The 13,331-nt window shown below is 37.9% G+C and overlaps 1 protein-coding gene across 6 annotated transcripts in view; it reads right to left on the minus strand.

Moving 5' to 3' along the window:
• Nucleotides 1–1,367: 1,367 nt before the first annotated feature.
• PHLDB2 (pleckstrin homology like domain family B member 2) overlaps nucleotides 1,368–13,331 on the minus strand; it is a 247,294-nt gene continuing 235,330 nt past the window's right edge. For all 6 annotated transcript variants that reach the window (XM_047792739.1, XM_047792774.1, XM_047792765.1 and 3 more), the window contains 5 exons: nucleotides 11,288–11,378; nucleotides 10,258–10,404; nucleotides 8,162–8,381; nucleotides 4,265–4,350; nucleotides 1,368–3,412 (listed from right to left, as the gene is read on the minus strand). In XM_047792739.1, coding sequence (XP_047648695.1) covers nucleotides 3,272–3,412; nucleotides 4,265–4,350; nucleotides 8,162–8,381; nucleotides 10,258–10,404; nucleotides 11,288–11,378 — 685 coding nt within the window. In that variant the 3' untranslated portion in view covers nucleotides 1,368–3,271. The remainder of the gene's footprint in view (nucleotides 3,413–4,264; nucleotides 4,351–8,161; nucleotides 8,382–10,257; nucleotides 10,405–11,287; nucleotides 11,379–13,331) is intronic.

The raw sequence follows: 13,331 nt of genomic DNA on the forward strand, positions 1-13,331 counted from the left end.
TAAGGATGCATATTACTAAAACAGCATTTTTAGAGGTAAATAGAAGAAAAAAATGGACTCACCAATTTTAAAAAATGGTGGAATAAATTGTGGTACAAGGGTCTCTGGATTGCAGCTCTCACGCACTTCACTGCAATTCTTGGAAGCCGCAAGCATCAACAAGTAAAGCCTTATCTAGTTTTTTTGCTGTTTATTTTCTATTTAGACGTTATTGTGGCTGGTTTAGTACTTTGAGTAAAGCCACTTTACTATCTTGGTCATGAATTTGGCAGCAATGACTAGTACTGGAGTTTAATGACTGGCATAGGATGGATACAGTGAACCCAGCCTATCTTTGGAGTCTTGAGAAACTGTCCTATTAGAATGCCCTGGAAAAGTTGGATAAATAAAAACTTACAGATCTTTCTTGAGAGGTGCAATGCCAGAAACAGAGCAAGGACAACTGCTTGATTTCAGCAACTTTTTTCTCCAAAAGCTGCTGAACTACTTTGCCTACTCTGCATTAAACCTGTTATAGACTCCAAAGGGACTAAATCACTAAGGTGATGCTCAGTGCACATCACTTTATCCTTTCTATCTTAACAATAAACACTTATCCCTTTGGTTTGGATAATTGCAAATATTCTCAGTCATTCCTGTCCCTATTCTCTTCCTTTATTTTTGAAGATCTTTTTGCATTTTATGCGCAACAGAACAAAAAAAAAATCTGATTTGTTCTCATATTGGAAAAGATACTGCACAAAAAAAGCAGGGAAACCCATGGGTCATTTTCTCCATCCACCTTTATCAATATAACAACTCAGGAAAAATTGTGGCTAGTGTCAAGTGAAGATGGTTTCACTGACAGTGATGGGCTTGAAGTGGACAAATTTGCTGACCTACTGTCAACATTGTCTTCATTAACAGGTATGAATGGACTATACTGCTGAGGGCAGTTTCTTTCTCTGAAATCTGCTGCCTTAATTAATTCAAGGACAAAAGATGTCCCCACCAAGTAAAGTCCTAGGGCTCTTTTGTTTTTTTTTGGTTTTTAGGGCTGCACCTGCAGCATATGGAAGTTCATGGGCCTGGGATCTAATCAGAGCTGCAGCTGCTGGCCTATGCCATAGCCACAGCAACACAGAATCTGAGCCCTACACGACAGCTCATGGCAACACCAGATCCTTAACCCACTGAATGAGGCCAGGGATCGAACCCACATCCTCATGGTTACTAGCTGGGTTCTTAAACCACTGAGCCACAACAGGAGCTCCCATCCCCAGAGCTTTAACGTCACACCTGTGTTTCCCCATCAGAGAAAAGAATAAATAAACACAGCCCTTCAATTCCCAGTAATAATTGCATCCATGCAAAAAGACAGTAAAATGTCAGATTTTTCAAAGGTTATCTCATTTTGTTAGCAACAGCAATATGACCAGAGATACTTCTGATTACTTCAGTTCATAAACTACAATTCATAATGTTAGTACACGACAACCTTTACAAAGATTCTACAATCAACTTTTGCTGATTAATCCACCCCCTGTCATGTTACCAATAGTTAACTTCCTGATGAGAGATGAGTGTATATTTTCAAATGTGAAATCTGGTCAACATCTTAATCCAAAAGTAACATATTTTAACACACATATTTAAAAGGTTTACTACATCATGCAAGATATAAAGTTGATTAGAATATCTTTACAATTCGATGAAGCAAGTAAAGTACAGTTTAGAAAAGTTATAGCTTTACATTAACCAACAAAACTTTAGCAATTGTTATTTCACTCTCTTAGATCATTAAAGGGTTTGGGGATGATCTCTGAAAAGGCAGATTATAAACATGTGTTCTGCAATTGTGATTTTGTCCTTTACTGTTCAAGTAAAATCATGTGTCATCCAGATGCAAAATCTTATTATTGGCAACATGTACACAAACCACTGCAAATTAAAAAAAAAAAAAAATTGTACCCAGTCAGGCCTAACAAAGACTTTTTGACACTTTTAACTTAATCATTTCCCTTGTATTGGTAAGTAACATCATTACTTTTCACTTCTATTCATTCGCCAAGTTTCTGGAAAAAGTACATTCATACTTACAAACACACACAACATGACAAACCAGGATGAATGGCATTTGAAAAACCATTATAAAGGAGACTTGCCTGAAGTCATTTCATTCAACAAAAATTAACTTAAATCTAAAAAACAAAGGCTAATTGTGAAGAAAAAAACATAATAAAATAGTACATTATAGAGAACATTAAGTTGAACTTCATTTGCCTTTTAATAGAACTACAATCCTTCTGTAAATAAGTATTTTAATTGGTCTGTTCTTTGGTGAACAAAGAGCTCTGATTTCATAGTTACATCATTTGAGGCTGCAATTAACAGGTATACTCCATAACAAAGAGAAATCAGACAATCTAAAGGAAATTGCTACTAGTTGCCTTTATTCTCAGCACTGGGAATGGAGAAATCTTCAGCAAAACAGCTCCTAAATATTTTCTTTAAATTGTCAAAGGGTGACAGAATGTCTAAGACTGTTTCTTCTTAAAACACATAGCTTTTTATTCTTTCTTCTTTTACCAAAAGTGGACTGCCATTTATATAGTAGATTAGGCTGGTGGTGACTCTTCAAAGTCAGCTTCCTGGGCACGTGTTGGCATCAAAGTACCATTTTAAAATGTAGAGTAACACTAAGTGCAGTTCATCACTCGAAACTACTGCTGTTAGACAGAAGTCATGTCAAGTCTTTGGTTCAGGTGTAGAATTTAAAAATTAGGACAAAACTCCTCCTAAAATATATTCCCTTCAAGCCCTTATTTGCTTATATTTGTAAAATAATATTCAGCAAAAATACTTTTTTTTTTAAAGCCGGTTGATTGCCAATAATGTCAATGTCAAAAATTTGGGTGCTAAAATAATTTCATATTTCCAAGTATATATAGACATTCTGCAGCTGGTTTATTTCACCAAAATCAATAATTGATGAAAAATAGTTTATGAGAAATGCCCCTATAAGTGATGCTATTTACCAAAATGGTGTTTTCATAGGCATGTCAATTCTTTTGCTATTTATGATCAAGCTTTGAATTATTCACGGTCAAGCTTTGAACTGAAAAACCCCTTCTTTCTCTTTTACAAGTGACTTTCGTTCACACGAAAGCAGTTCTGAGTATACAGTTAAAGCGATGGGTCTGTTGGGTCTTTCCACCTGGGATTGAATATGGCTTCATTCTTGGAAGAGATTATTGCAGTTGGCCCTGAAGCGCACTGTTGTGTCAGTTCACTACAACAAGAAGTGAGTGTAACCTTCTGCCCCAGTAACTATAACATCCATCCAGATCCGCATGGCTTCTGGCGATGGGGCCACCATGTAGTAGATTCTGTCATGTGTCTTGACGCTAAAGGTGAGTAATGGATTAGGACTCTAAAAAATTGAAAAAGGAAAAGAATGTAAAACAAACGTCTTTATAACATTAAATATAATATGAGCTATGTGAAGGCTTCTTTCTTTTCAAAAGTGCCAATTCATAGAAATCTATGTAGCCATTATGTTTTCCCTTTTTTTTTTTTTTTTTTGCTTTTTAGGGCTGTACCCATGGCATATGAAGGTTCCCAGGCTAAGGGTCGAATCGGAGCTACAGCTGCTGGCCTACACCACAGCCACAGCAACGCCAGATCCTTAACCTACTGAGCAAGGCCAGGGATCGAACCTGCAACCTCATGGTTCCTAGTCGGATTCATTTCCACTGTGCCACAACAGGAACTCCTGCTTTTACTTTTTTTTTTAGCCCTAATACAACCTGTTACCTTTGCCCTCAACATCTTCCTCAAGATTGACCATCTTTCTGGCTTTTCTGCACAAGAATTCTCACAAAGAGCTCACCTGTTGTCTTAGAAGCTACTTTGTAAAGCTCTAGCAGAGCACCTAGCTAATAGTGGGTGCATGATAAATTGCTCAATAAGTGTTATTCTTAACCCTACTAAGATGCTTCCTCATAACTAGGTTGCAGCTCCTTCTTAGAATCTCAGCAAAGAGTTATTTAGCAGTGTTTCCTAAACCAACATATCTAGAATATTTCATTTTTTTCATGACATTATTTCTTCTAACAAAAAGATGAGCTGCACTAATTACTGCTTTGTTTACTTTTCCAACACCATTCTGATCATATCCATCATGTCAGAATAACAAATCTAAATTGCTCAGAATTCAAAAAAATCTATCTTCTTCAATTTAATTAGGCATTCAAACTGCAGGAATCTGAAATTCAATGTTTACCTTATTAGCATTCTTGAGGTGATCATAATATACTTCCTCAATGGCTTGAAAGTATATTACTCCTTTTAATTTAGCTTCATGCTTGTCTGCAATGGAAGATATGTTAAAACAAATACTTTATCACCACTGATGGACAGGAAAAATTACAATTTCATTGTAATTATCATCATTAAAATATTTATCTTTTTTTTTTTTTGCTTTTCGCTTTTTAGGAGTGCATTTGCGGCATATAAAAGCTCCCAGGCTAGGGGTCTAATCTGAGCTGCAGCTGCCAGCCTATGCCACAGCCAGAGCAATGCCAGATCCAAGCCGCACCTGCAACCTACACTAGAGCTCACATCAATGCCGGATCCTTAATCCACTGAGCGAGGCCAGGGATTGAACCCACATCCTCAAAGATACTAGCTGGGTTCTTAAACCACTGAGCCACAACAGGAACTGAGCCACAATGGGAACGCCAAAATATTTATCTAGCATTTAAATTATCTAAGATTAATTCAGACAATCTAGGTTAGTACATTAGCCCTATTCTATGGTTAAAAAAGGAAAAAAAAAAAAAAAAAGACAGAGAGGTTAGAATTATCAGCCCTAAACAAAGGGGCTAAATGACTTTGTCCAAAGCTCTTTACCAAATTAGCAGTCAAAAGATGACCCAGAATCCTGTCTGGTTAGCACGCAAAGTATAAACACCATTGACATTGATAACAAATTGTTTCTGCATATTCTCCAAGACAATAGTTGTAATGAAAATATTAACACACAGATCTGTTGTAATGAAATTTGTAACAAATGTGTTTTTTGACTTATAATTAAAGTCTACTTGTATTTCTTTTCTATCAAATTTCTTGTCTAGCATGCTTGATTTTTCTTATCTTGTTCCCACCAGAGCTTCATGTCAATAGTTTAATGACCTTTCAATGCAGAGTTTTCCAGAGTGTTTCCAATGATTTTAGCAGATTTGCCATGAAAACCAAACTAAACATAAAACAAAACAAAAACAAACAACCAAACCACCCACCAAACAAAGAGCATCACTTTTTGGTGACTAAAAAGACCAATAAGTTCTTGAGATATTTCATAATTTAAGCTTGTAGAGATCATAATGCATGCAGGCATATTAAAGAACCTCAAAATCATAATGAGGATGCAGAGAAAGAGATTACCATGCTGATGGAAATGCAAATAAGAAAGCCTCTTTGGGGAGGTAATTTAGTAAAACAGACATAATTAAAAATACTAAAATCCCCTTACTCAGCAATTGGGCTTCTAAAACTGTATCCTATAAGAGCTACTCATGGATGTACACATGGACTTGTGTTCATTTGAGCAAAAGGCTGCAAAATATCTACTGGAACTTTAATAGGGAACTGAAGCAATTAGTGGCCAGCCATGCAATGGAATCTACACAGCCACGGAAAAGACTGAGGTAAATTTACATGTGCTCATTACAGAAAAAGCTGGAAATATTGTTATGTGAAGAAAGGTATGAGCAGAGTGAATAATTTGGTCCTAACTGTATTAAAGACAAAAGAATACCTATATATACTGAAACATATATGAAATGAGTAGAGAAAAATCTGAAAGGATAAAAATCTGAAAGGATATTTCAGACTGACCAGTGTTAAAGAGAAGGTTAGAACTTTTGTCGTGGGAAAGAAACCCACCTTCATTATATAGACCTAGTTGTATTTTGAGTTTTTACTAAAGTGAATGTCCTCTTTTTCTAACAACAACAATAAAAATCTAGTTTGAAAAAAAAAAAAAAAGAAACAGCTCCTAGAATTTTAGCAGAAAATAAACCAGTGTCATTGCATTTAACGCAGAATTTCCTTATTTGACTGTAGACCATATTTTTGTGTTTATTTTTGCTTTTCCTAGGGAAACACTGGGTTAATTAATACCATGTTCAGTGGGTTTCCACCACTCTCTGTGAACAAGAAGATCAGCGTGTCTTTCACACATCTGGTAAAAAAGACCCTGCAATAATGCATGGGAAAACAACAATACTTAGCTTTCTGGAAACCAATGTAAAATAAATTCTGAAGATAAAAGTAAACCTTGACAGTGTGTCAAAGCAGGCAGAAAACTGGGACATAAAACTTTGGTTTGTAGGGCACTTTATCGACGAGAAAGAATCTGAAAAATACAGGCCTCACAAGCACATGGTGAAACTGACAGAATCAATAATGCTATGCTGAATTGATGAGATAGTGCTAACCATTCTGTCTCAATAGCATTATCCTACCAATTTACAGATGTTTTCTCTTCTTCAGTTTTTTCAGAGACTCTTCTAAAGTTACCCAGTTAATATGTGGGAAGCCAAGCACAGAGGCCAGGGGTCTGGTCCACAGGGAGACCTAAAGCTCCAGCTTTCGGCCCTTTACACACATGGACATACCTTGCTGACAAGCTGAATGGGCCTGGTGTCATGGGATCAAGACCAGCCTGAACTACAATCTGCAGGACAGGCCTGTGGGCTGATCCATTCCTGTGCTTAGTGGTGTCTGGGAAGAGTGGGGTTGGTGATGGGGGGAGCCGGCAAAGCTGATGATGGTTGTAAACAGCGCCAAAGAGACAGCAGTGGTCAAACTAGGTCTCTTATGTGTAAATATCCAAAACCTGAATTAAATATCATTTTCGTCTGTTTTATGTATTAAGGTTCGGAGTAATCTTTCATAAACCAAAAAGGTTTTGGTATTTAAAAAAAACTTGAAAATGAGTTACCAAAAGGTGTAAATTTGGAAACATGCATTTGCACGGGTCAGAAGCACTGAACCCCTCACCTGGCTGACAGATGAAAGAATGAAAAATGGCTCCCCGAGAAGAGAAGCAGAGAAGACTGAAGCTGTTTGGTCAGGGTTATTTTCAAATTTAGTTTTTGGAAAATTCTGGCTGAGGTTGTCTATGGAGACTAGCACACAGCCAAGTTTTGTTTATGTATTCTGCAGACACTAAATTGGCATTTCTTATTACACAGGCATCTTTTCTATTGTATTAACTGAAGAAATTGTCTCTGGATTTTTATAAAACCCAAGGTCAGAAAGCCCTAGGGAAGCAAGCAGGGAACCTGTGAGGGGTAGACCATTTGCTTCAGTCCATTCGCCCCCATAGCAACTGGAACCCTACCCAAAGAGCCCCTAACTCTTTGGGTGAAAGGCATGCCGCCCACCCTCTCACCCCCATTCTGGAGCTCCACAGCCAGTCTTCCTTCTTTCACATGCTTCTTGGTTTCTTACAGCTCTCTTCATAAACATATTCTGACCTCACACTACAGATTAAGTGACTGGAGTTAGTTTGTATTTATTACACTGATACACTTTGTAATAATTCCTGACAATGCTCATAAATGTCAATACAGTCACCCCAAGGCAGGGTCTCTTCATAATCTCTAGTCTGATGCTACCCTCACTCAGCAGTTGAAAAGTCATAACTGTACTCATGCTGAAGATGGACATATTTCATATGAGATCTAAATGTAAATGGTTCTCATAATCTAGCATTTAAATAATCCAAATATACTCCGGTCACTTGATAAATACTCATTCACTAGTTCATTGATGAGTTTTACTCTCTGCTTAAACTGCCATTCTAGTTTATAAACTATGGTTGAATGACTGTCAGCTAAGCTGCCTAATTGTGTGTAACTTATATAGGGCATAGGACCATAAGGACATAAATAGAAATCTTTTTTTTTTTTTCCCTGGTCTCATGGTTTAAGAAATATTTTGGTCTAAAAAATAATATACATCTATCAAGCTAATATTGCCATTGATTCTATTACTTACCACTCTACTTATTTATACTGAATTTTATTGCCTTTGTTCTTTAACCTCTTTAATAGAAGGTTCCTAGTTTGAATATACCACTCAGGGTTGTTGTTGTTGTTTTATTACCCACCTGCATAATAAGAGAAGGTGCGCTTATTCCGATCAAAGACAAACCAACGCTTTTTCCAAGTTTTAATTTTTCCACCCATTTTGATGAGGAACCCTCTGCAGGTCTTCTCTGTGATTGACACATGATAACAGGTATCAATATTGTGGCCAGCAGTCTCTACGTGGCTCCGCAAATCAAAGTCTTCCTTCCGGACGGGCAGATAGCGGGTCAGAGGTCGAGCCTGGAAAAGCACAAGCCCAGTGGGTCAGAGGTCAAGCCTGGAAAAGCATAAGCCCAGGTCGTCTACAGCTAATTATTCATTTTGTTTTAGGTCACAGATGTTTAGAAGTGAGGATGAATTGGAAAGCCTGAGTGTTAAAATGTCCATGTGACTATGAGAACTTAGACATTACCATTTGGAATCTAAACAGTGGATGGCTATTGAAGAAGGATGCTAGAACATGTCGGGGGAAATATGGATAAACTCAGGCCAACAGAGTCTATCCCTTGAAATGGCCAGATGAGAAAATGGAAACATGTCATTTTTCTTAGCTTGAAAAGAGGTACTTAGCACTTAAAAACACATGAAAATTAGGTGTGAAGTTATCTGGGCTTCTCCTTAGAGAGGACGATGCCTCCACTGTGAAGTTTGCAGGAGTTCTCCCTGCCATAACTCAACAAGACTTCTCAAATAACTTCAGACATGACATAATTGACTGAACACTATTTTGTAAGTATAATCCCTATCTGATTCCCCAGGTATGGATGTAAGTGTTGGCTTGCAAACACTCTCTGATAGAAATTGAGGGCAGAACTGTATGTCTTAAAAAAATAAGAAGTGGAATCAAAGCTCTGCCCAATAACCTGTCCAGGACCAGACACTAAAGAGGTGTACCTAGATGTCTTTTATTTTAACTATGGCTGGAGTAGAAGTTCATCTAATCTAGGAAGCACACAGCACCACAAGTAATATTTCCAAAATGGCCTTTTATTTTATCCTTTTAAATTACCCTATCCCTTTGCCCTGGGGGAAAATAACCTAATCATACACTTGGAAGTAAAAGTTATAATTAGGATTAAAATAGAATTGTGCCTTTTGGTTTGGCCTCAGATACCAAACAGACATGGTTGACCTTTACTGCAAATCAAAATTTGACAGAGGTTTGGCATAACAAAATAAAATGAACAAGTTTTACTTTGTATTTTTCCTTTGTTCTGCCCTTGATTCCATGGTATTTTGAATCTACACAGATGTCACAGATTTACTGAGACCTCAAAGCACCCAGTCTTAAAGGAGAGTCTCACTGCTGCACTTCAAACTGCCAGCAACTGTAAAGAATAAGGGAATTGCTATCTTTTACCTTTAAGTCTACTAAGCCTTGGTAAACTTGCTTTGAACTTTAAAATGACACGGCACTTAATAAAATTTTATTTTAGTTTCTCGGAACACATATATTACATAAGCAGTTCTAGAGACAAGAACAGAGATTCAAACTCTGCAATGACTGAGATAGGAAGTTAAACCAAGTGGGTGATTTTCCTGAGCTATGCTTGAGTTCAGGGATTCTGTGCACATGTGTGTGGTCTGGTGCAACAAAGAGGACATGTGTGACAACACATTGGTTAGGAAAAAAAAAAAAAAAAACCCACAAAATCAAAGGTATTAATGCCATCACCAAGAAATGGGACTAGTTAAAGTATTCTGTTCTGGAGTGTCTGCTTCCAAGAAATGGTTTAATAGAATCTCTTCTTTCTCAGCTAAAACAAGTGCGGCACCCAACTTAGTCTGGGTGCTGCATTTGTTTTTAGTAATGAATCCACTGCATTTTCAAAGCTGCTCAAAAAAAAAAAAAAAATGGGTGGAAGAAAAAGTAGCTCTCCCATCAAAATGTTCTACTCTTAAGTAAAGAACAAATTCATTTTCTCAGTAGTTCCCAATAAGTTTTGAAATAAATACACATTTTTTAGTCCATTAACGCACATCTTTCTCTTAGCCATTACATGTCAAGGGCTAACCCGCAGCACAGCCAAAGGCATCTTGACCCAGCATGACTGTCTCCTAAAGAACGACCACCAGGGGGCAACCTACTCCAACCCATCCAGATTGACCCACCAACCTGGGCCCTTTGTTTCTCCCTTATTTTCACTTCCTTTTCAATTAACTTCTGCCTCTGGCTAGTTTCTTCCTGCAGTCGTTTTTCCAGGAGTTCTCGGCGTCGCTTTTCTTCTTCCAGAGCTCTTTTCTTGGCTTCCATTTCCCGTTCCTAAATATCATTATGTGGAACAAATTTTAAGACATCCCCGTTATACTTGAATGAATTTAAAGAATATAAAAAAATTATTCTCACTAGACAGTCTCTGGTTTCATAACTCAGGCTCTTACAATGAATAACTAAGACTAAAACACCCTTAATCACGGCTCACAGGGCTTTCAAAATCATCCTGTGCAATCATTACATTTAATTAACAATATTAAGTGAAACTCAGCTTGGGATTCTATTCTGTCATTTCATACTAATGACCTTAACTCTCCCGTTTTTAATATGAAAAAGGCTCACTAACTGTGACCCAACATTAGTCACAACATGTAGCCTTTCTTTTGACAGCCATTGGTCCTTCCAATTCCTGTTGTTGCTCTGTTGCTTCCTGGCCAAAGCTACAGAGGAAGCATCCAGGGAAATCAGAAGAGGAAAGGAGGCGCCCTTTCAGGCAGGACACAAAGGCATTTGGGGGGATTCCTAAGGAAGTTAAGCTTCTGGCTTAAAAAAGTCACAATAATGTGGGAGTTTTATTATTACAATAGTGTCATTGCTGCAAGCTGGCAAGGCAGGGAGAATGCAGAGACATGCCATTCCTCCTGTTCCCTGGCAGGCAGACAAAAGGGCCATCGAAGGGAAATGTAACGCAAAGCATTCATTTAAATTTATGTCCACACTCTATACACTTTACCTTATGAAAAGTGGTGAAACAGTAAAGAGCCACAGAAATCATCTCTCTAAAACCCTTATTTTTCAGAAAAGAAAATGGGGCCAAGAAAGGTGGAATGACTATTCCAAGGCCATGCTGCTTATTGAGACCCAATGGCAAGTACAGGGCATCTGAACTACCATATCACTGACCTCCAGCATAAAGATACTAGTAGCCTACCCTGGATTCAAGCAGCCTTGTCTTCTCTGCATGAGCCTGCTTCAAAAGTCTCTCCATTTCTTCTATTCGGGCAATATTTGAAGTGCTGGCGCTGAAGAAAACACAAAAAACCTTTTAAGAATGTTGCTTCTGACTGATTTCTCTTCAAACACACACCCGTACAGAGACAGGTTTCAGGAAGGTGTAGAACAAGCTCTAATACAATTTAAAGGATGTTATTTGCAAGAATCATTGGTCTTTAGAGGCAAGCCAATTCAACTCTGAAAACTGCAGGTGAAACTAACTTACTTCAGTTTAGGAGACAAAATATAGGCAAAGGAAATAACACCAAATGAAGTGCTCTGCTCATGAATACATCAAAACCAAATCCTACAAAGTATGTTCTGAAAATGTTTCCTCCCAAGTCTAAAAATGTTGGCCTGTGACAGGCCTCCCCATTAGTTTAATTATTCAGCGATGCCAGACCAACAAAACTATCACCAAAGTTCTACAGATGATCCCTAAACTTGGAAGCCACTTTATCTGGTTTAGGAACATGTGTCACCAGATAATTATCTGTTATGCCTTTATCATGTGGATATTTTATTTCTTAAATGGTGATTTAAGATGGTCAATTAAAAAATGACTTCTCTTAACAGATGCAAGAGAAGGATGTTGGCCAGTTTTGTCAGTAAAGCCCATCCGCCATGCCAACATGGAAACAGGATTTAGGGATGCAAGAGCTTCAAAAGTAATACATGCTGAGAAGGAGATCACATAAACAAGGAAGGAAAAACACCAAAGGGGGTGAAAGCTGCAAGAAGAGTTAGGGTAACTAAAAGAGAAAAGAGAAGAACTTGGAAATGTTTAACACTAAACAAACTATTTTATTTTATTGTCTTTTTTTTTTGGTCTTTTTAGGGCTGCACCCATGGTAGGTATATGGAGGTTCCCAGGCTAGGGGTCTAATCGGAGCTGTAGCTGCCGGCCTACTCCACAGCCACAGCAATGCCAGATCTGAGCTGCATCTGCAACCTGCACCACAGTTCACGGCAACACTGGATCCTTAACCCACTGAGCAAGGCCAGGGATCGAACCCACAACCTCATGGTTCCTAGTCAGATTTGTTTCCACTGTGCCACAACAGGAACTCCTTTTATTTTTTAATTGTTTATATTTCGTTTGACTCTTTTGTGAAAAAAGACCACAGCCTGAGATAAAACTTCATTATTCTGATGTTTCAGCCATGGAGAATCAATGTTATTTCTTGTGTATGTATACTTGCATAATCACTTAAATATATGTCTTCTTTTCTAGACTCTGTGTACAGAAAAGCTCTTGCACCCATATCCTCCATTGCATAGATCCTGGCACATAGTAGGGGCTAATGTTTGCTACACACATTCATATAAAAATTAATTCATACAAAAATGAATAAGATAATTATTAGTATCTTAGTACAAAATCATTGTGTTGATTAACTCAAGTATAGGGTGTTTCAAACATAGGGTTAAGGCTTCTTCCGAAGAGATAAATGATCACAGGAACACAGGACATATGGTTTATCTTAAAATCAGTACTGTGCACACAAATATTTACAGCAATTTATTTATAAATGCCAAAACTTGCTTTTTTAGGCTGGCACCTGTGGCATATGGAAGTTCCCAGGCTAGGGGTTGTATTGCTGAATCAGAGCTGCGGCTGCCAGCCTAAGCCACAGTCACAGCAATGCCATATCCAAGTCGGGTCTTCGATCTACACCACAGCTTACGGCAATGCCAGATTCATTCATTCTTTCTTTCTTTTTTTAGGCAATGCCAGGTTCTTAATCCACTGAGCAAGGCCAAGGATCGAACCCACATCCTCATGGAAACTAGTTGGGTTCACTACCACTGAGCAAGTACGGGAACTCCTAAAACTGCTTTTTAATAAAGTAAATCTAAAAACAAAAACAAGAAAAATCAGAACTGTTATCCCCATTACAAAATGCATCCATCAAGGAGAGGGGCAGCCTTAGGAAGACTGAATCTATAGAAGCTTAACAATTGGGCAGTACTTCTCAGGG

Source organism: Phacochoerus africanus, chromosome 1, assembly GCF_016906955.1.
Source record: "Phacochoerus africanus isolate WHEZ1 chromosome 1, ROS_Pafr_v1, whole genome shotgun sequence".
In the NCBI taxonomy this organism is placed as follows: domain Eukaryota; kingdom Metazoa; phylum Chordata; class Mammalia; order Artiodactyla; family Suidae; genus Phacochoerus; species Phacochoerus africanus.